The sequence below is a fragment of the Centruroides sculpturatus genome, unplaced genomic scaffold (genome assembly GCF_000671375.1).
Source record: "Centruroides sculpturatus isolate CEXI.00-Female unplaced genomic scaffold, Cexi_2.0 scaffold389, whole genome shotgun sequence".
Lineage (NCBI taxonomy): Eukaryota > Metazoa > Arthropoda > Arachnida > Scorpiones > Buthidae > Centruroides > Centruroides sculpturatus.
The window spans coordinates 20,093-44,496 of NW_019384624.1; the positions used below are offsets into that span (position 1 = coordinate 20,093).

The window sequence follows — 24,404 nt, forward strand, 5'->3', positions numbered from 1 at the left end:
AAAAATTAGTAAAATTTTAAAAAATAATTAAAGATTTTCGTCTCCCTTTTTTATTGTTTTGCTGTATAGGTTTTGTTTTTTTTTTTCAATTATTTAGTTGCTCTTCCAGTCAGATAGCTTGTAAATTATAATGTTTTGAGCAATTTGCATGTCATTTTCGGGGATTGTCTTGGTTTTTTTCACTAAAATAAAATCAAACGAAGTATGTCCAGTTTGTTATTTACTAAATCTCCTTCAATTTATATCGTGTAAGTGACTATTCATAGCCAATTTTCTAGCGAGTTAATAATCGAAATTCAACAAGAACACGTTATAATTTATAATAGGAATGAATTGAATTAATTCTTCTTCCTTGTTTGGCTGTCTCCTCCGTCGGACATTCTCAGAATTTTGTACTTTTGTAAATAACTTAATATTTTTTTATATACTCATTAAGCAAACGTTGATATAGAACATAATTTTTTTTCTACAAATTATGACAACTTCTGATGTGACAGTCATTCAAATATTAATGAAAATTTAATTTGATATCCATTACAATTAATGTTTTCATCCGCATATAATTATTTTATTTATTTTTTTAAATTTATCTGGAAAACCAAGGTTCCACTTAATTCAGATAAAATCTCAATACAGTAAAACTTCAATTATTTCTCCCCCCTCTGTTAGACCCTAATCTGTAGCTTGTATAATCTTGAAAATTATTCTTATGTATATAGTGTGTTTCCCATTTTACTACCTGTTATCATATACAATCCGCTTTATGACGGTTACCTAGAAACAAGTTAGATTATGAACTTGGGTAGTGTATTGTGTTTATATTTTTAAAAGAAATGCAGTATTTTTTAAATTGCAAGGATACACCTTAGTAACTAACAACACACATACTCTATTTTTAGAAAGTAGTTAAGAAAAAAAATGCTTTGTTTTTGTTCCTAATATCCTCTTGTATACTGTATATGTGTGCTGTAGATGTTAGAAATAACAGATGTAATATTAACAATTTGTTGGCATATAAGCTATAAAATTATAGTACCAGTCATATTATATTATTCCAATATAACATTTTTTTTTCACTAGATTGTAAAAAAGAAAAGTTTTTTTTTAAATATATAGAAATAGCATTTAACAAAATTGGTCTGAAGAACAAATTACAAGTTTGTAAATTGTAATTTTATCAGAATAATCGTATAATGCTGTAAAATTCTTGATAAAATCAGATAGTATTNTCTATTTTCCCTCTCCCTTGACTTTTCATCATCAAAATTTATTAGCATCAATGGCCCTCATACACAAGTTATTGTGCCAAATTTCATTTCTTAATCTTCACCCCATCCTGAGATATTAAATAAAATGGATGCTTCCCCACACATGCACACAATTTTTTTTTACTTTTTTGGGTTCAGAAATCTCAAAATGTAGAGATTTGCAAAAAAAGTGCTGAGGTCAAATTTGACACAATTCCAATACTTTCCTATGTTACATATACATAATAACTGGGAAAGTAAAAGGAAATAATAATTTACAAAGCCACATTCCACCTAAATACAATCCAGAATTATCAATATGAGCAAACCTGCAAATGTGTTATAAGGAAGCTGTACTTTTGTTTACATTATATAGATACATGAAGATACATACTCTGCAATTTACGCTCCATTCTCTCTAAAACGAGTCTGTACATCACAAAGTTTTATTCTGAAGATAAATTCAGAAAAGTGATTTTCTGCATCTTGACCTAATTGGTTTATGGAAAGCTGTTGTAAAACAAAGTCCTATTTTCATAAATAGAGATTAATGTGTAGTTTTAACTGTAGTATCAGATAAAGCTGACCAATATGCACTTAAATACACCATTACTTATTGCAAGACTATTGTTGAATTTGGCAATACAAATAAATTGTTACAAAAACAACTTAGTTACTTATGACTAACGAACAGACTTATTACACACCCAGCCTATTTAATTAACTTAATCCAAAATGCATTTTAGCCTTACTGGCCCTTATCAATTGGATGACATAAAAAAGCAATGTCTATGATGACAATTGCCAATGTTAGTCACCATAGTCGCCTGTTTTTTTGTATTTCATCCAATTGGTAAGGGCCAGTAAGGCTAAAATGCATTTTGGATTAAGTTAATTAAATAGGCTGGGTGTGTAATAAGTCTGTTCATTAGTCATAAGTAACTAAGTAGTTTTTGTAATTAAATAATACAAGGCAAGAAGCTTTCTAATAAATAAATTATTGTTTATGTAAACCTTTCTTAGTTATAGTATAAAATCTGTACCTGTCGGTTACTTGTAGAGTCTGAAATCTGTCATTTTTGAAAATACAATAGTCTGTGAATTGCATAGCTTAGAGTACAATATTCATTTCAGCATAGTGTTTAATAATGTCGGTCGAAGTATAAAGTATTTGTACAGTTTTCCCCGATGCTACAAAACTCAATCACCGATGCTAATTATTGAGATTTTAATTTCTCAACATTAAGATATAGTCCAACATATCCAGTAATTCCACAGGTTGGTGCGAATGAAATTTTTATGCTACCACTCTATGTATGCGGCAGAGAGACTTGACTTACCGGTATGTGCACACTACTAGTTGTTTGTTGCATGCGCAGTTGGTAAAACAGTCACAATTGTCATTATACGATAGACTAGTCCTTAGTCGTGTGCAGTTTTTAACGTACAATACCTACATACATATATAAAATCTAGTAATTGGACAGTCTGCTGTAATTCAACACACGCTAGTTGATATATGTCAGATTAGAGAGAGACCTTTAAATATTACATGATGTTAGCAGAATGTTATAAAATTTTAGCATTATGAATACAAATTACTTGGCAATATTTTTTTTCTAATAAAAGGTAACAAAGATTTTTAAACAAAAGCAAATTTATAATAAAGTAAAAAGTTTTCATTGCCAGAGAACATAGTTGTAATAAAAACTTTTTGAAAATTTAACATTGAATGATATTTAATAATGTCATATATAGTTAAATGAGTAATTTTGAATGGACATTTGTTTTTAATTAAAATAAATCCAGTAAAAAATTTATTAAAATTTTAAAATAACTTTTTTTTAATGTCCCTAATGTAACCAGACTCGTCCCTAATGTAGGGACGAGTCTGGTTACATTATCCGAAATTAGAAAGCTGCTCCACCTACGTCGGGTGGAGTTCCCAGCTAGATTATCTACTAAATAAATTATGTGAATGCATATGATTTATACCATAATCTTAAGTTTTTAATTTAGTAACTGTATTAGTTGTCAGAATTATTTTGGTTTTAACATAGTTTTTGTGGATTTCATTACTACATATTGTCAAATTTGTCTAATTATTAACATATCTAGTGTGTGTTGTCATCTGTTTTATGTCATTGTATTGTAATATGTAAGTTCAGGTTAGTCCACTAAAAAAAAAAAAGCTGGAACATGATTCTGCAAACTGAGTGGACATATTCTCCGTTTACATAAGATAATTTTTTGTAATGAGGCACCAAAGATTTTATATTAATTTAGTGGAAAATTGTCTTAGTGTTAAAATTCAATAAATAGGGAAAACAACTTAAAATTGAAGAGTAAAAGATTTTACTATGTTTTTCCCATTTATTTTGAACTTTATAACATTCATAAAACAGTTTTGCAACAATCTATATACAATATTACATAAATATTCGGCTTACCCATATACCCTTTGTATTTATTAATGTTCAATGATAGTAGTTTTCCATGCCAATAGAGATTATATATATTATATATATATATATAATCAGTTAAATCATTGCTGTATAATGTACTACATAAAATGTTTTTCCCCCTCAAAGTCAATGCTGTTATTAATTTATATCATAATCCATCATTAAAGGGGACGACGAGCTTTAATTCATCAAAATGTTAATAACACCGGAATCGGAAATTAATTTTAAAAACATCGTAGTAAAATCACAATGATAAATCGTACCGTTAATTCAATTATGATTTTTCTACTTCGTTTTCCGTTCATTGTCATCTGCTCTCAAATTAAGGGGGTGAAAGATGTGTATAGGCCTATATATATATATAGTTTAATGATTTCCAAACTTTCCTTCTGTTTTGAGGACATTGTTATAAAATAATCAAGATTAATATTTCCTATAATATAAAATTATATTCCATTTTTAAAATTTTATGTTAACAGGATCATCACTTTAAAAACTTCGGATGGGCACCACGACTTCCTCCTCTCCTCCTCCTCCTCCTGCATTCAATAACTTAAGTGGCAACCGATAAAGAAAACGAATTAACTCTGTCACTGAGTTACAATTAAGCTTCGGATGGTCATTCCATTATTAAACTTACAAGATTTGTTAAAAAAAAAATTGTTGATGCGGTTATGGCAACGATTTTCGACACGTGTCATTTAAATGGTACCGTCGCTCGTAATTCTTTTTTCTAAATGCTATTCGAGATCGATATTTCGTCTGTGTGTAGGAATTTCTCTTGTAACTAACATTTTAATTGATACGATTTTATCTAAAAATCAATGAAAATGTTACTAAGATATCAGTTTTGAAAGGCATTTCATACCCAACGCTTCGGAAATTCTTTACGCGTGTATCTTATTGATGCTAGTTAACACAAGATTCTTATTATATACTTAAAAATGTGTCGTGTATATTCACCGAAGAACAAAACAATTTGATTTGCGTGTAAATATAAAAGACACGATTTTACAAAATTGTGACTGTACATCGAATGAGTAGTATTGAAAGCATTACCGATGACGATAATTCTATATTTATATTGTGTTTTAATATTGAAATGATCAAGCCATTTATTAAAACGAGTCACTCGTTAGAATCATTTTTGGAATGTCTTTAGTAAAATTGGGAAAACGATTCCTTTTTGTTAGTTCTCAATGTACTATACATCACGAGATCGAGAAGTTTTTAATCACGAAACTCATCTCGAATGTGTAGTCTGTAGATGTGTTATAATTACACACAATCAATGTATTATATCGAATAGCTAACTAGAGACTACACGTGTAGGGTTAGCCCATAATGCGCAATTTCGATCGATCATTTTTTTTTTAAACTATCGATCAAGAATTGAACATTATTTTCCTGGTATTGAGTCTTTGGTATTCAGGAAATAAACTAGTTTCCAGAATTTTTAGATTTTTTCATTCGAAACATGACGTCTTCATTTTAATTTAAATAAGTTATTTTTTTTTTTTTAATTCCCCCGACAATCAGAAAATCGTTTCGGTATGATGTGATGAAATTGTCAATTGTCTACACCCATTTGTCACTTACAAAACTAAAAACAAAACGTTATGCCAACATAAAATCGTTTAGATCCGTGGTTATTAATAGGAGTGTTTGTTTGAATATAGATTTCCAATAATCGATTAAAATCCAAGAATTATATACCTCAATAAAATGGGGTTTTTTTCCGAAGTTTAACGTGGATTCCGTTCCATTTCCCCCCTCTTTTTCATAGAAAAAAACGTTATAATATCTTCGTGGCATCCTTAATCTATCTCCCCTCTAGTTTTGTTTTTAGCGTAAAGTCCATTTCGCATCTTTACGTAAACACAGCGAACCGTTTTATGCTTGTAATGCAGAATCCCACGGTTGCTTTTGTCGTTTTTAATATAGAGTGGCTCAAAAGTCGGTTAACCATGGTAGGCGCTTGCGAATATACGAAAAGTAAACTGAATTTTTGTTAAATCGCTGTAATTTCTATTACATTTAAGGAGGACTTTGAACAGTTCTTGTTAAGCGAGGAAGTATTTAAAGATGGCAATTTAACCTTTATAACGGTTGGCCGACTTTTGGGACACAGTGTATAAGTTTTTAACTACCTCTGGCTGTTCGTTCTTAATGATTCGTATACGTAGTTGCTAATGGCGAATAGATATATATGGTAATACAAGTACTGTATACGTTACGTTCGACTACCTTCGTTCGTTCTCGTAAATTTTACACACGTAACGAATAGCTTATCTCGTTTCTAGATTAAGTAACAAGGTGTAATTGGCTTAAACGGGGAACGAAAGACGTCGACGAATAATTATTTAATTTATTTTAGAATTTTCTTTCATTATATTTGTCGTTCTTTCAAGTTTTCCTTCTATTGTATTCTTCTTCCCGATCGATATGGCTAGGCTCGCTCTGTAGTTTGCGTATTGTTCTGACAGGATACGTATTTATTAATCGATTTATGCTGTTTGTTAATAATTTTTTATGAAAAAAAAGCATAAAATGGATTTAAGTAACTTGTACAGCAAAAATGAAACTGGGTCGAAATTCAATCTATCAATTCTCACTCATTTATTAAGCCGTTTGCCTGATCTTTTTAATATACCAGTGATGATTTATACTGAAAACGATTTTATATTTATTCGGCGACAAAAAATGTTAATATATTTTTTGTAAGATTGTGCAATTATTTATTACGAAAAGGTTTACAGTAGACCCTCGCTTTTACGACTTAACTGGTCCGTGTAAATGACGTTAAGCGAAGACTCCCATTGCCCATTGTGTCGGGGATACGTTCCCGAAAACATTTATTATGTACAGTAAAACTTATGTAAATCGGAATCGCACTGTACAGAGATAAAGGGGTATTGTCTACTATTAAAATAGAAGATAACATTCTAAAAGCGGGGATACTTTTCACTTTGGTTTAGATTTTTTTCTTTCATATTCCTTAGAATTTTATTGATTTAAAAATAAAACTGCTTGCTTCTAGATGATGATTTAATGTATTTTGTGTTTGTTTATGAATTTTTCAATATAGTTTATTATTATTAAAACGTTTAGTAAGTCTTACACTGCGTATGTATTATTATTATTATTTTTTTTTTTTTAATTTACAAAGTGGACCGATTTAATTTATATTCTAGCAACAACTATACATTAGAATACACGCTGGATAAGTTATAAAATGTTAATTTTTACGGATATAATTCCGTGTATTGACGTGCATATAGTGATAATACAGTTGTAGGTGCATGAAATTCGAAACATTTTTGCTTTGATAAACTAATACCGTACGTGAATTCATGTATAAGTATACAGGAAATATTATAAAAAAATATATATATATAACCTTATCAATAAATCTTTTGAACTCATCTTTAGTTATTAAAAAATTTCGAATATTTCTCACTTAAATTATTATTATTTTTTCTTTCCATAGGAAATGGATGTTACGTTTACTATTTTTCGGTTAGTTTTCATTCTAAATAAATAAAAAATGAAACTGTTCAGTTAAAGCAATTTAAGACTGTATTTTAATGTTTATATATATTAATATACGTACCGTGAATTACTTTAAATAATCAATTTAGTAGAACTGTGTAAAATATTCGGGTAAAAAGTAACTGTTACAGGGTTGCTAATTGCTGTAGAAGTCGTATTCATATCTTAATTATTTACAAACTCGTTCAATATACAAATTCGATACACGTTTCGTATTCAAAATTGCACATAGGAACAGTTAACCTACTTTTGGACCACCCTTTATATGATGTAATTACATTTTAAGCTTGCATCACTGCACGAGAGATAGAGAGAGGTTGTTTAAATTAATGTTTTTGACCTTTTACATTCAGTAAGCAGTTTTTTTCCACAACTGCTGACTGTTTTAACACGAAGTAATCATTCAGATAATCTGTAACAATGAAACTTTCACTGATATTTTTAATTTTCGAAGGTCAAATTCTGATTTTTGTATAATAAATAGGCGTGGAGATCAGAGATTTGAATGCATAGTTTATTTTTTTTTAAAGCTGTGAAACGAAATGGCATCGTTCCAATTCTTCATTTACAGTTTAAATCTGCCGGTTTGAATGTTTTTTATTAATTAAATAAGCGTTTACACGCATCCACCTCTCGATTTCATGGCGCATAACTGTTAAATGCTTCGTATTTAAGTGTTGGAAATTTTTAGGAACTTCAGTACATGACAGAACTTGAATGATCATTCAAGTTTTAATTAATGCATTTAATTGCCGCCATCATAATTTGTTTTATTTCCTAATCGGTGCCTCATCCAAGTGTTCTTGTGGGAAACGAGGAAAACGTTTTAAACTCGGTCAACGAACGAAAAACGAACAGGAATTTGGTCTTGACGTGTACAATGGTAGTGTTTTTAACCAAAAAATAAATAAATAGTCAAACAAAATTAATAAGGTAGTGGTTTTTTAGGATTTGTTGCATTTGTATTTCGTACTGGAAAGTTTGTTTCGTGGAATTTATTTACTGTATATAAAAAATAAAGCAAATGCCAAAATGATTGCATATTTAGATATGCAAAGAGATTAAATTATATATATATAAAATTATTTAACCAATATAACTAAATTTAATCTTAAAAATTTAACTGACTTGACTCATTTCTAAAGCACATTTAACTAGGCTCGCTTGTTCTAAAATGTTCTACATAAAATAATGGGTGATTGCTAATTTTCCTGTGATTTTTGTTATATAATTTCTTTATTATTCGCCTTGTATATAAATTTTAAAAAATTAGTAAAATTTTAAAAAATAATTAAAGATTTTCGTCTCCCTTTTTTATTGTTTTGCTGTATAGGTTTTGTTTTTTTTTTTCAATTATTTAGTTGCTCTTCCAGTCAGATAGCTTGTAAATTATAATGTTTTGAGCAATTTGCATGTCATTTTCGGGGATTGTCTTGGTTTTTTTCACTAAAATAAAATCAAACGAAGTATGTCCAGTTTGTTATTTACTAAATCTCCTTCAATTTATATCGTGTAAGTGACTATTCATAGCCAATTTTCTAGCGAGTTAATAATCGAAATTCAACAAGAACACGTTATAATTTATAATAGGAATGAATTGAATTAATTCTTCTTCCTTGTTTGGCTGTCTCCTCCGTCGGACATTCTCAGAATTTTGTACTTTTGTAAATAACTTAATATTTTTTTATATACTCATTAAGCAAACGTTGATATAGAACATAATTTTTTTTCTACAAATTATGACAACTTCTGATGTGACAGTCATTCAAATATTAATGAAAATTTAATTTGATATCCATTACAATTAATGTTTTCATCCGCATATAATTATTTTATTTATTTTTTTAAATTTATCTGGAAAACCAAGGTTCCACTTAATTCAGATAAAATCTCAATACAGTAAAACTTCAATTATTTCTCCCCCCTCTGTTAGACCCTAATCTGTAGCTTGTATAATCTTGAAAATTATTCTTATGTATATAGTGTGTTTCCCATTTTACTACCTGTTATCGTATACAATCCGCTTTATGACGGTTACCTAGAAACAAGTTAGATTATGAACTTGGGTAGTGTATTGTGTTTATATTTTTAAAAGAAATGAAGTATTTTTAAAATTGCAAGGATACACCTTAGTAACTAACAACACACATACTCTATTTTTAGAAAGTAGTTAAGAAAAAAAATGCTTTGTTTTCGTTCCTAATATCCTCTTGTATACTGTATATGTGTGCTGTAGATGTTAGAAATAACAGATGTAATATTAACAATTTGTTGGCATATAAGCTATAAAATTATAGTACCAGTCATATTATATTATTCCAATATAACATTTTTTTTTCACTAGATTGTAAAAAAGAAAAGTTTTTTTTTAAATATATAGAAATAGCATTTAACAAAATTGGTCTGAAGAACAAATTACAAGTTTGTAAATTGTAATTTTATCAGAATAATCGTATAATGCTGTAAAATTCTTGATAAAATCAGATAGTATTTTTTTTAATAGATATGATAAGGTCTTTCACAATGTTCGGTTTCCTATTGTTATAAAATTACTGAATACCTTTAACTTAGAATAAGAATAAACATCACTGTCTTTCCGCATGAAACGTTTACTTGAAGTTTTTAACTACAAGCAAGTGCATTCAACATTTCAAATTGTTGTCTTCAGGCAGAGCGAACTTGATATATTTTTCATAATAATAATAATAGCATAATAAACATTTCAAGTAAATGACTAATGCCGAAAGATTTAGTTTATTCTTATTATTATAAAAAGTATTTAGTAATTTTTTGCTAATTTAAATAATAATCTTTTAACTTTAGAATAAAAGTTCAGGAAATTTATTATGGGATAAATTTAATAAATATATACTTTTGTACTTGTATTATACATTATTTGTTAATGAATAATAAATAATTTCTGTTTTCAAAGCCACATAGATTTATGGTTGTGGATTAATTAATAACAGGATAAACTACAGTAGAGCGTCGTTTATCCGAATCAATTGGGGACTGGGGTCTTTCGGATAACCGATTATGAACGAAAAAAATATATTAACCTATCCCGTGTTGAAATTTTTTTCCGTTGCGTGTCGCTTCGCGTTGAATTTTCGTCGATGTTAAGCCTAATGTAAATTTTTTAAAATAATAATCATGGCTATTGTATCGTTAAAAATTATTAATTTATTTTCTACAAACAAAATAAATACATTGAAAAATATAAAAACAAAAAAATATATACTTTAGAAGTTAATCTAGTATCAAAAATGTTCGATTCAGCATGAGACACAGTCCTCAGAAAAACATCACACAAAAGTGCCGGTGCTGCCAGCTAGAACATACACATTAACGAAAAAAATATTGGAGTAGCCCAAGATATAGCCAAAGATTGCAGCACCACAGCACTAGCGAACATTTAAATTTGAGGACTGGAATTCTTTCGGATAATCGACGTTTCAGATAACTGACTTTCGGATAAACGACGCTCTACTGTATTTTAATTTAATAAAACTATTTACTATTAGTCTTAATAATTTGGCAATTATAAAAAATATATAACTGTTAATTAGAAAAAAAATAATTTATTACACTATTGCTTCAACAACTTTTTATGTGCATAGTAGTGATGTGCCGGATCGTTAAAAATGTATATCCACGGATACGGATCTCAACTTTCGTACTCAGTTGGCACCGGTGCATGTGTCCTTGGACCGATAGTTGATGCTTTGCGTTAGTAACGCGACGTGTTTTGACTTGCACTGCGCGTGTTTTTGTTTATAGTTAAGTGTGACACGGAATAGTGTAGATTACGTTTGTGTTTTTGGAGAGTGTTGAGTTAAAATAAAAACAATGTCGACAAGAAAGTTTAGTAGTGTAATATGGAAATATTTTACGATAGTAAATGAATTTTGCATGATAAAATTTTTGCAGTGTGAATGTGCCAAATATGTGATTTTAAGAAATAAAAAGTGATTTGAATTGAAGTTATTAGTATTTTATTGCTACCTATCTTTAAAATTTCATATCAGTAATGAAATTCATTAAGATAAAAGATCCACTAAAAAGTAACGGATACGGATCTTTTTTTCCTCCCTCGGATATCCGCGGATACGGATATCCAGCACATCACTAGTGCATAGTAAATTAAGTGCTGTTTTATTTTGTCAATGTGTCATACTATAAGGGACATGAGGATCATGGAAAGTCATGGAATTTAAAAGAAATTTGAGTAGGAACCCTGTAACTATCTCAAAGCCAGATTTTATATTAAAGCCAAATGATTACCAGATTGAATCTATGATTTAATCTGACAATTGTTTGGCATTAGAAATTACGTAAAGTTCAGGATAAAAGAATAAACAGAGCATTGAAACTTTTTTACTGTACATACATTCAAATGCTCTATTTATTCTTATCTGAGGATATCCACAATAAATTCAATTGATTTTTTTTAGTGTTTACGTAAATGTTAGAATTAGGCTATTATTTCATAATGTTGTTCACATAAATTATGGATTTATTTATTTTTAAAAATGTTAAACAATTACGAAAAATAAAATTTATATAATTTTCTTATTTTTAACAGAAAAATACCCTGAAATCAAGAATCTAATGGGTTACGATACAAGATTCAAATTTATAGTCCTCGGAATGGTTTTAACTCAGTTTTTCATGTTTTGGTTACTAAAGAATGCTTCAACCGTAACGATTTTTATATTAGCTTATTGTTTTGGCGGTGTCATCAATCACTCGCTTATGTTGGCTATTCACGAAATTGCTCATAATCTAGCTTTTGGTCATTCACGCCCTATGTTAAACAGAATATTTGGAATCTTCAGTAATTTGCCCATTGGTGTGCCAATGTCCATTGCATTTAAAAAATACCATCTGGAGCATCATCGTTATCAGGTCAGTTATACTTGAATTGAATTCCGTAGTGTGCTATATTATTTTAAAGAATGTTATTTCTCATAATGTATTTTAGTTTATAGATCAATTATACCAAAAACCTCATTCCATTCTAAAATTGTTGTCTATTATTTTTATTTTCAAATTAAATCTTACTGTTTTAATTCACGAGTTAAATATACAAAAATACATTCAATATGCAGGACCAAACTTGAATAGGGGGAATCGTAGGCGAACTCTTTGGCAAGGCTCCTAAAATATTTTTTATTCACTGTCGTGTGTAAATAGAAAATTAAATTTTTGTCAAAAGAAAGACATTTCGTATTTAAATAATTTAAAACCAAATGTGAATATCAACTATTATTCAATTGTTATTTAAGCGTGAGTCCCAAGTGAGTGTCCAACTTGCCCACGCCTGAGTGCAGCCCTGTCAAAAAAACATTAGCAATAATTATATTAAGTTTAGATTAATTAAACTACAATAAAAATAAAACTGGAATGATCTAGTCCGGGCCTGGCCAGCCCACGGGCCGCATGAGGCCCGTCACGTTAAATTGTGTGGCCCGCTAAGCAATATTATATATCTATTAAAACTTTTGTTTTCTATTATGTTTATAACAAAACAATTAAATAAATGAAAAATTGCATGTGTCATTGTTATAATGCGCAAGTGCTAGTACGAACTCTTTATATAACAATAAAATCTTATTCATTTTGTATTTGGTTTACTTTTTTAAAAGCATGTTTGCCTAAATTGTGGCCCACTGTAATGTTATGCGTGATCAAAGTGGTCCGCGAAACAGTTTGGGTTGACCAGGCCTGATCTAGTCAAACAATAATAAAAAATGATCATTTTTATATTTTCTGTTTAAAACAAAAGATCCATTAAACCTTGATTCGGGAAATTTATCATGCATGCATTTTTTGTATTTCACTAGTTGTTTCTCTCGTAAGCTATCGCAAATCTTTCAGTATAGATCATTATAAGTCTGATCGGTTTGGCCTTGACCTTCAATGTACTCATTTTCATCAATTGTAAACATCAGTCTAGAGAATCCAATAATCTTTTATGATAGCTAAAGGTTAAAGAATTAAATAACAACAATGTAATGTTTATCTTAGAGATTAAGTTACTTGCTGGTTTTTTAGCCAAATGGCAACAACTTTGCAAATTTGGCTATAAATTTTATTGCCTAATTTGCCAAAAAATAAACACAGAAGTAAAAAAAAAATGTATTGTCAAAGAAATTAAATTTGTAATATTTCGATAATAAACACTTATTTTGTAGTTTTTATTATTATTTTATGCAATCTCAATTTAACTAAACTTTGATTTTTGCTATAAGTTTTCTGGACCAATTAGCCAGGTTTATTTCAAATTAAAGTATTGGCTAACAAATTTTAATAGTAATTTCAAATATTTATTTATTGAAAACATTTTAAATTTAGTTGTTCTTACATAAATATTAAACAAAAAGTTTAAAACAACACAAATTTTGGTTAGGTTAAACTGAGATGGTTATTTTTATAACCTAATCAGAGTTCGAAGGTTGGTTGATTGCAATGTTAAAGATCATTGATGTGGATACAGCATATTTATTGCTTGAGGGATAAATGTCATTTTATAAATGATTAATGTCAGTAAGAATGTAGGTAGATTATGTTTAGTATTTATATAATCTTGTGATGTTTTCTTCCACAGCAAATAGCTTGTCGTGTCTTTCCTTTCAGCTAAAAATATTGAAGATTTTAGTTCATTGCCATTTGTTACTGTTCGCTTTCCTTTATATTTAAGCTGAAGTTTCAGAATAAGCTTAAATTAGAAACTTTATCAAAATTTATTTTAATGTAGATGAACCACAGAGTTTCGAAAGCTGCTCAGTTTATGTTTATAGTATTTTGTAATACTTGATAAATGAATTGCCACAGCTATATGTTAATTGTCATTTGCAGCTTTTCCATCAACTATAGCGATAGTTTGAATATAAATATGAAGTTACTACAGTATATTTCCATTGTTTATCTTTAATTATTTTAAAGAGATGTTGAAAGTGTGTATTTTATTTGAGTAAATATTATTCCATATAAAATATGAAAAATATTTATATAAGAAATAAATGTCTACTGTACATTATTAAAATAAAATAGAATGTATTACATACAATTCGTCATTTTTGTAATTTATTAGTCTCTACTATTTATGAATTTGTCAGTATGATGATGATATAAATGGAAATATTACTTGAAATTTTAAAAATTCTTAAAATTAACTTTTCTCTCATCATTTAGACAGTCACATTTCATACTTTTAAGTTGTAAAATTAACAAGAAAAACCAAAATAAAACCATATTTAAGAGATGTAAAAGAATATTTCTTAATATAAATGTCAATAACAATGTAGGTAAATTATATGTAGTATTTAGTAATTTTGTCATGTTTTCTCCACCACAAAAAGATTATCATGTCTTTCCTTTCAGCGAAAATATTGAGGAAGCTATTTTAAGCTAATAAATTTGATCTAGATAATTTATTTGCTATAAATTTTGTTCCATTTTATTTATATTCAAATTTGTTTTACCTGACAATGGCCAATAGATTTGGCTGTAAACGTTTGTTGTGTTTTATTAAATTTCTCAGTAACATAAGGTGTTGTGTACTGAATTACATTTTGCTGGGTTAGTTTATTTGAATAATCTGATTTATATGATTAAATTTTGTAAATAAATTTTAGTTTAAATTAATTAAACATATGAGAAAGTTTGAATTATTGAAAATATGATGACTTTTTAAATTTTATTTTGTGCAACATAGAAAATAATTAATTTCACATGAGAAATTAATATAGTGAAATGTATTGAAGCATTAGAAAATGCGATATAATTTAATTAAAATTTTTTTTTAACCAAATTTGCATTTTTGGAATGGCTCCAAGAGGACAGAGAATGTGTAATTTCATTTTATAAAATTTATTCAAGGGTGACTTTTGATTTCATAATTGCACTGATTTAAAATTCATGACACAAAATTAATCCCGCTCTTTTGAATTTGTCTAGACAGAAGTTACAGATTAAGTTAATAAGCTAATGCAATTTTACGTTTTTACTGTTGACAGTTAAAATTTAATCTTTGACTTATTTTATCAGATCTGTCCATTTTAAATATATATATATATCTTTTTAATAGATTGAAAATTAAATTTTATTGAGATGAATGATATCAAATTATACATTCCACTGTATAATTCACTATTAGAATTAATTTGAAGATAACATAAAATATGTAATAAGGTTTCAGTCTGACTTTTCACTGTTCTCAGTTATGATTATAAATAGCTTAATCATATCATATTTTATCATCTTTATTAGTAATAGTTACTGTCTTTATTATTGAGTTAGTACACACAGATAATTTAATTTCAGATTGACAATATTAAAATATGCTTATTTTCTATGTTACGGCTATTCGGGATCCTCAAACATTTTAACAGAATTTGTTACATGTAATATTTATAAAGTTTAACATTTTGTAGTTATGTAAGAAAATGATTTTTAGTATTACAGAATTGTTATGTAAATTATATAATACTTAACAAAATTTTTTTACACCTGAAAATAAATTTTTTTTCCTTTGACATGGTGCATACACAAACAAAATTCAAACCAATAAAACATCACAATTTTTATTTTTTACAGTTTTAACAAATATCCTATTTTTCTTTCAGTAGAAAAAATAACAGGATATTTGGTTAAAAACCTAAAAAAAATGTAAGCTATTGAATTAAAATATGAATTCTCTATTTTAAAACAAGGTATTTATATACAGTATTACTTTTCAAGAAAATGTTTCAATGTTTGTTTACAACCTAAATATACATAATATAATAAACGTATAGCTCACAATATATAATTTATACTTCAAGGCTATTAACAAATATTCCATCAGTCTGTATGTAAATTTTTAAAATAGGAAAGATTAAATCAATGCTAACATTTACGTTATAAAATAAATCCTACAAACCAACCGTATAGTACAAATATTTTTATTTAATCTATATTATCAAGACCTTCCAATCTATCAGTCTTTTAGATATGCATTGTCTTTATAGATTAATTTTGTCATTAGCTCAGAATAAAATATTAGGATAAAACCACAGTAAGTTTAAAATTCTTCAAATGCCTTTGATTTGAGTGTGTAGCACATATACATACACCCACACCTATAGGTGTGTATCAAATAGAATATTTTTAATTTATCTGACTTTCTTGAATTAATAATGTTAACATCTATTTTATGATTAAAAAGTTGTATAATTTTTTTACAAAAATTAGTTGATCAAAATAATAAAGGAAACAAATTTGTAAAACTTAATTAGTAAACTAGTATATTAATTAGTGTAACTTTTATTTTATAAAGAGTTTTTATAAAGCAACCTTTCCATCAAATTCACTAAACAAATTTATAAAGTAACTATGAAATAATTCTTCTTATTAATTTATCAACTAAACTATATGATAAGTTTAAAGTAAAAATATACTCTTTGAAAACAACAAAACAATTTATTTGAATGTTATTTTTGGCTATTCAGGGCAGTAGTATCAAACTATGGACTAATTTGGTCTGCGGAACACATTAATCTGGCCCAAACATATTTGACATATCACTTATAAATGATAGAAATAGGCCGACTTGGCCTGCTTACCTACAAATTAGGCACAGTTTGGTCCTCCAATCAAAGTTTGGCCACCAGTGGTTTAGGAGAATAATTACATATGTGTAATGTCATATTCAATGTCAAAAATAACATCGATTTTGCCAAGTGTAACAATTTTATAAATAAAACATGCTATATATATATATATAGCATGCACACAATTATCCTATTATATGTATATTATATGATATGATGTATTATTTATAAAATTATATTGTAATTCTAATTTAGTAACAGATATCTTGCTTATATTTTAAGATAATTGTTACAACAACGTTTAATTTTACAGGGAGATGACATATTGGACACAGATATTCCTTCAAGATTAGAAGCAAAATTATTTTGTAATACATTCACAAAATTCTTCTGGGTCATCCTACAACCATTCTTTTATGCATTTAGACCTTTCTTTGTTTCTCCAAAACCTCTCACCCTATTGGAAGTTATAAATACAATCATTCAGATTGCATTTGATGTTGTAATTTATTATCTTTGTGGTATGTAGATGTGAAATTATTTGCTTGTAAGAAGTCAGTATTGATTTTTTAGTTTGCTTAGTAACATTAATCTTAAAAAGTTATGAAATTAAATTTTTGTGCAATGTTTTCCCATATTTAGACCCTGGTTTTTTTGTGGCATGTGTATGTTAATAGAATAAGTTAAATTAAAATTACATATCCAATATATCTAGCAAAAATGTCTTTGTAGTTACAGAAATGTTTTAATATAATTGGTTGTATGCATTTTAATTCTTTATACCATTTGATTTCAGGGCCAAAAATATTATTTATCTATATGATTGGTGGATCTCTGATGGCAATGGGATTGCATCCCGTAGCAGGGCACTTCATTTCTGAGCACTACATGTTTAAGAAAGGATACGAAACTTATTCATATTATGGACCACTGAATTTTATAACATTCAATGTGGGATATCATATGGAACATCATGATTTTCCAAGTGTGCCAGGTTCTCGTCTTCCAGAGGTAAGTGTTTATTTGAATTTTATGAATGTAACTAAATTATAAAATAATAACAAACATATGTCAACAGGTTAAACGGATTGCTGCCGAATACTACGACGACCTGCCCCAGCACAATTCCTGGGTTAAAGTACTGTATGATTTTATCACTGATCCTGACATAGGTCCATATGCACGAATAAAAAGAAAGCACAAAGGATTAGACCACTGATGCTTTATTCCATGTGTAATCTTGAAACTATTCAGATGTTGGTGCAATGTATAATTGCCTCCAATTTTGACTATTAATAATACTTTGTGCTCCTTTCTTTTTCACCCAACATGCCAAATTATTTCAAACTTTCATTTTGGCATAAATCATACTCGTTCATAACACTGAGTGGGTTTATACAAAGTTTTATTTTTGATACAATTTGGAGAAACCAAAATTGCAACTAAAATATAATACATTTGAAGCATAATTTTCCAAAATTATTGGGCATTGACCCTAAATATATTGCTCAAGAAAAAAACAATGTGTATCAAAATTACCATTATATCAGTATTTCCAATGAAATTAATCAAATACAGGATAAGAAAGCAATCAAGTTTTGATACTAGTTGATGCCAATTTCTTATGTGATATTAAATTCTCTCTTAGTGCAGTGTGAGAATGACTAACGAAAAGGAGCTCAGATAATTAACTAACAGTCAAAATGAAATTTGATCCATTATGTATGAAAGTATTTATTTCCAAAAAATTATAAATAAAACTCTTTCCTCCTAAATTGATACTAAAATTTAAAAATTTTCTCTCTCAATACCTGAAATGATTTCATTATTTTGAAAAGCTAATATGAAGACATATCACTAATTTTCAAAGTATTTTCTTTACTAATAATTTTGTATGATTTCAGTTCAGTATACATAAAAATGAACTTTTAACTCATTTTCCTATACATATTTTACATTAACAAATGAAATGTTTCTTGTTTTTGTGGTATTTATTTTTCTACACACATCCTAGTATATTGTTTCTGACAAGAAAGAAAGAATTAGATATATGCCAGTTTTTCATGTTAGAAAAAAAAAACATCATCTGTTAGATTATGTAAAACTCTTGTAAAGAATTTAATGAAAACCTTTGATCTGTGTCAAAAAAGATCAGACCAACTGGGTGCATATCTTAATTACTTCAAAGTAACCTTAACGATTAACTAATTATTATTATTAAGGATTGGTAATTTCTACTATTTGAATGTTTAAAAATGAATTTTTCATGAACATGATTTGAATTTCTTTATCACATTTGTGATGTCGAAGAAATTTTAATAAGACTTGCAATTTAAATTTCTTGTATTTTCACTTTCTTCAAAAGATTTCAATGATGGTGGTAACTATTATTATTTTTTTCCTGTATGTTTTCCTTGTATTTTTGTCCTATTTGAGGGTAAAAATAAAAGACAATTCAGTCTGTAAGTACTATCACATACATGATCTGCTACTTAAAAGCATATCATTGTTAAATATGCTTTTAATTTCCTAATGAAGTTACTGTTAAATTTACATTATTGTTAAAACAGAATACATTATGGAAGTTTTTTAATTGATGAAACATAAATTAAAATAAAAACCAATTCATCCTTTTATTTAAAAAATAAACTTTAATCTATATTTACTTGCTTTGCCTTTCTAAATATTAAGTAAAAAATTTTATATTGCTTTTAAAAACTTTATTAACTTTGAAAGTAAGAGTTGATTTTTAATATTACATCTCATCTGACAATACCAAAAATATTTCATTTATTATTTATTTTTAGTGTTTCTTTACTTTGATTCTATTGGAATATCTTTTTGAATGATTCTTTCATCTCAGATCCGTGAACTCTCATGTTCCTGTTTTTGAGCAAGGTAAATTTTTAATTTCCTTTTTAATTATGTTGTTTTTTAATGTATAATTGTTTTATCTAGATTCATTTGTTTTTCTTATTTGCAAAATTTAGACAAATGTTAGCATTACTATAATATATTTACCAAAACAAAACTTTAAGTCAATTTCAGTTGTTACAAAATTGTAGACTGATATATTTGTCATTTCTCTAATAATGAGAGAACATCACTTTCATTTCTTTGAAAACAGATTTATTTCAATATAAATATTCTTATAGAGACATGAAATAACTTTAAAATACATTATAAAATTTCAAGCATGATTTTAGTGTTGATCGGATTTGAGTGAATGTTCAATTGGTGTGCTAATATTGCAATAAATCTGATTTCTTCTTTAAATGTACATAATTTAATTCAATAATGAAATTACAAATTGATATATTTCTAAGTTATATAGTTCAAATGGCAAATTTCTCTAAAGGTTACATGAAATAATTTTTTACAGAATATTGAAATGTTTTGTTTCATACTGTTGTTAGCCTTGTTAACTTTTATACAATATAAATTATCATGCTTCAATTTCCTATCTTAGTCTGAATATGTGAAGCATAATTTCTTTTTCCAAAAAAAAAAAAAAATCTAAGCTAGATGGATTTGTAAAGCAAATGCATTGTCTATTATCTGTAGTAGTCAAAGCAATAATTGTCAGTTAAATTTTGTCATTGTCTCGGAAAATAAGTAAACTTCTTTTTACAGACTGCAGCAGTAAATTGAAGTGATTATTGAAAGTGGGTGTACCCACAAATTCTGAATTGCTTTAATTATGAACTTTAGAAGCTGCAATTATTTGTAACCGAACAAATAATAATATTAATTATTGAAGTCTACCGGTAATTTGAATTGTGCAAATGTGGTTCTTTGCAAAAAGTGTAAACTGGCAGGCCATGATGTACTTTTAACTTTAGTTTGTCATGTGTAATCTTAGCATTAAGTTCACAATCATTATCTGTTGTCCAATTTGGTTGGAGAAAATAAAATTTTTTTGTAAATGTGTATTATTCTTTCTTCTTTTTCCTATTTGTAATAATATCTCCTAATTCACAATATTTGATATCTTTTAACAATGTAAATTCGAGATTTGATAAGTTTTGCATGCATACACATACACACAATTAAAATATACAATAATGCATGATTAAATATTAATAAAGAACAAAATAACAAAACTAAACCTTTTGGTTTAGGAAATATATCTAAACCAGAAATAATAACTTTAAAATTTTGTAGTTTGACATCCCGCTTAACCAACTGACAACTAACTTAACCAAGAACATATTTTATTTAAATATAATTAATTAATAGGGAATAGAAACAAAGCTAGTTCTTTAATACATCCAAATAAGGTTTAATTCAACACTATGTGCTCTTTCCAAAAACTTTTATTGGGCTGCAGTTTAAAAAAATTGTAACCTATATTCCCACTGATTAAGAAATGCAATTTGATGTGGTAACTGTAGGACATTAATCCTATTATATTTTTACGGTTAAAGATCAAGGGGAGAGGAGTTAGGGCAATGTCATGTCATATCTCGAGAAATACTCTCACTAATCAGAAGCAGAGTTTCAAGATGATGATGGTAAAGTTTGCATGTTTAAACTATGGTTGGGGAGCTGCTGTTGTTGTAATCGCCTATTGTTTTCATTGTAGAGACAACTAGCTCTTGATAGGACTGCATTCTGATCATTCAATAGGCAAAATTGGCAACAGTTGCATTAGTACATGTGCATTTTTGAGATAGTACCATCAAATGTTGCCGGGAAAGTTAAGCAACTTGTTGCTGATTTTAAAAAGAAAAAATTGTAACAGTTGTCTGATTTTTACATAGAGAGGTGTGAATTAGGAATCTGTGGATTTCTTTGATAGACATTTATTGTGGCGGTAACCCAAGATAGGAGTGAATTGATCTTGTATGCTTTGATTTGTTATAATTTCCATCAGAGTTCACTTGTTAACAATTTTTCTCCCAATTTCCACACCATCAATATAGTTTTCAACAATGGAAACCGACTGCTCATTTATGGAGTTTTGTTGGTGTTATAAAATAAGCCAGTGGGATGATAAACCTTTTGTTTTTAATGTAGTGGCAAAATAATATATAATTAATTGCATAGGATGCTTTTATTATTGTATAGGTTTGTCATATTGAATATTCAAGTATATTTTGAAGATATTTTAAATTTAAAAAAGACTTGAATCAGTTTACAATATAACTCAATGTTTTCATAAACTATTTTGTATGAATCTATAAGCACTAAGTTTTTTGCTCTATGGAGGACTTTCATATTGTAACTTAAAGACAATAAGGCAAATCACCAAACAATCTATTTATTTTAAAATATTTTAATGAATTTAGCAATATATATTTCCTCAATAAAGCTTCTGAATTTTTATGTAGAAAATCATTAACCATATTAACAAAAGTGACCTTATACAGAAAATTCTCTTCTCCCCAACCATATTATCCAGTAACCATAGATACGTTTGGAAATTTAGAGGAAATAAAATGTTGTTTCCTCTAAATTTTTAAAATGTGTCCACCATTTTGTACTTCAAGAGAACTGTCGTAACTGCTTTGTCAGCGTGGTTACTTCGGTAAGTACTGAAGAACAACTGGTGACATCATAACCGTGATTTTTAAACAGGTTATTCTGGTTAATTTTGTAAATGCTCCAGTAATTACCAGCAACACTGGTTACAATCTCCAAACATGCCCGTGATTCTGGTACTTGTTTTATTGTGAATCCGCTGTATTTTGGCATCTGCCAGTCGGGAAAATTGGCGACACGAAATAACTTCAGAAAAACAGGGAAGCTTCTAGTGTATAGCACACCCAAACACTAGAGCAACCACCAAACTAATGGTTATCCATTTTATAGAGGTTTCGAGTCGACGTCCGATTATGTTTACTCGCGCTTTAGCCGAAGTTCTTGTGTTGTTTATTCATCGTGAATATCACTATGGTGAATTGTTGTAACACTAGTTCACCCAAGAACAAAGGAATGTCATTTTTTAAAATTTCCGGTATTATTTGTCATCGAGGACCCTAACTGAAGAGCTTTCGTAACGAAGGCTCTCGAGAATTAACCAGAAAAATTTCAATATGGATAAAGTGAGAGTTTGTCAGAAACACTTTATTTTAGGTAAGCAATAAATCAGGTTATCTAATTATTTGTTAATAACCAGTAAACTTTTGCATGAGTATCATAGTATGTACAAGCCGACTGCATAAATACTTTTGTTAATACTGACAAAATAATAATTTTAACTGCAGATTTTAGTTTGAATAGATGATGATTGTTTCATCTTTCAATTTTTCTTAGTCTCTGCTTGTAATTAATATTAAATTCTACTGTATATTTAAGTGTTAAGCAAAGATAATCACTTAGCAAATGAAGGATTACAAATGTATTTTGAGCAAATTGTCCTTCATGTTTAATTTACATAAATAAGTGCATGTATTTTTTAAGATGAACAATAGAAATTATCGATTTATATTTACAAATAGGTAAGTTGGGTTATTTTGGTTAACAACATTAACATTGTAAAAAGTAGCATCTTAAAGAAATGTTTTTTTACATTAGTAACATCTAACCATTACATAGGAACCTTCAGTTGTTCCTGACAAATTTTTATTTATATAATGTACTGTACATAAACATTATAAACATAACATACATAACTTTTTATATTAATTATTTATCATTATGGTAAGTTCTTTTTAATAATTTTTATTTTATCCAAAGGAAAACTTCCTCATTGTATTTATACAATGAGTCATCACCAGACTGGGTGCCATTATACATGGGGTATGAGTGGCCACAACCCAACTGCATATCAGGAGTGTTATGAAAAAGCATGTAATTGGGAGAAACAGCCACTTGTAAGATAGCTTACAAATCTGTAGCAGCCCATAACTTTCGTTTGTGAGAGAGTGGCAATTTGTTGTCAAAATCAAATAGTTTGTGTCCTAAAGCAGAATTTGGGGACAACTCTCGATCTGCAACGAAGATGCTGGCTTTGTATGGATAGACACCTTGATGTAATGAAACTTTTTCTTCGTATAAAGCAGCATCTCATCCTGTCAGACTGCAAATAACATGCCAGAAAAACATCTTTTTGAACTTACAATGTTATTTCACAGGTTGGTGGTGCTTTTTTCAATTTAAACTTAATAGAACTGCAATGTTTTTACAAAGCAAGTGGAACTAGATCACAAACATACATTTTATCATGTGACACGTAACTCGAAACCCCTCTGACCTTATATTAAGGATACACGACTATGGGCTAAAACATGCGTCAAGTGCCAAATACAAGATACAGAATATACAAGGTGTACTTGTATATTCTGTCTTAGGCCAAATGGTTTCCAACATGGCATTTCATATATTAACCCAGACCCACTTTTGTTGTGAGGGTTCCAATACTGTGTGATTACGATTGACAGATTCAGACACCGGATGAAAAGTTTACCAATCCGAGATATTACGGTGGAAGTGGTCACTCGAGCATTTTACGGTAACTGGACTGCACGTTTTGGTACCGCAAAAAATTATTACTGATCAGTGATGGGACTATACCAAATTTTCTCCCGAATCTTTTGAAT

At 28.3% G+C, this 24,404-nt stretch overlaps 1 protein-coding gene across 2 annotated transcripts in view; it reads left to right on the plus strand.

Moving 5' to 3' along the window:
* LOC111625553 (sphingolipid delta(4)-desaturase DES1-like) overlaps positions 1–20,790 on the plus strand; it is a 34,395-nt gene extending 13,605 nt beyond the window's left edge. Inside the window, exons 1-6 of one of the 2 annotated variants that reach the window (XM_023368717.1) lie at positions 2,316–2,319; positions 6,824–6,826; positions 11,850–12,172; positions 17,174–17,381; positions 17,657–17,871; positions 17,939–20,790. In XM_023368717.1, coding sequence (XP_023224485.1) covers positions 11,876–12,172; positions 17,174–17,381; positions 17,657–17,871; positions 17,939–18,079 — 861 coding nt within the window. In that variant the 5' untranslated portion in view covers positions 2,316–2,319; positions 6,824–6,826; positions 11,850–11,875 and the 3' untranslated portion in view covers positions 18,080–20,790. Of the gene's footprint in view, positions 1–2,315; positions 2,320–6,823; positions 6,827–11,849; positions 12,173–17,173; positions 17,382–17,656; positions 17,872–17,938 lie in introns of those variants that run through there. The other variant, XM_023368716.1, reaches the window with a different exon arrangement.
* Positions 20,791–24,404: the final 3,614 nt, after the last annotated feature.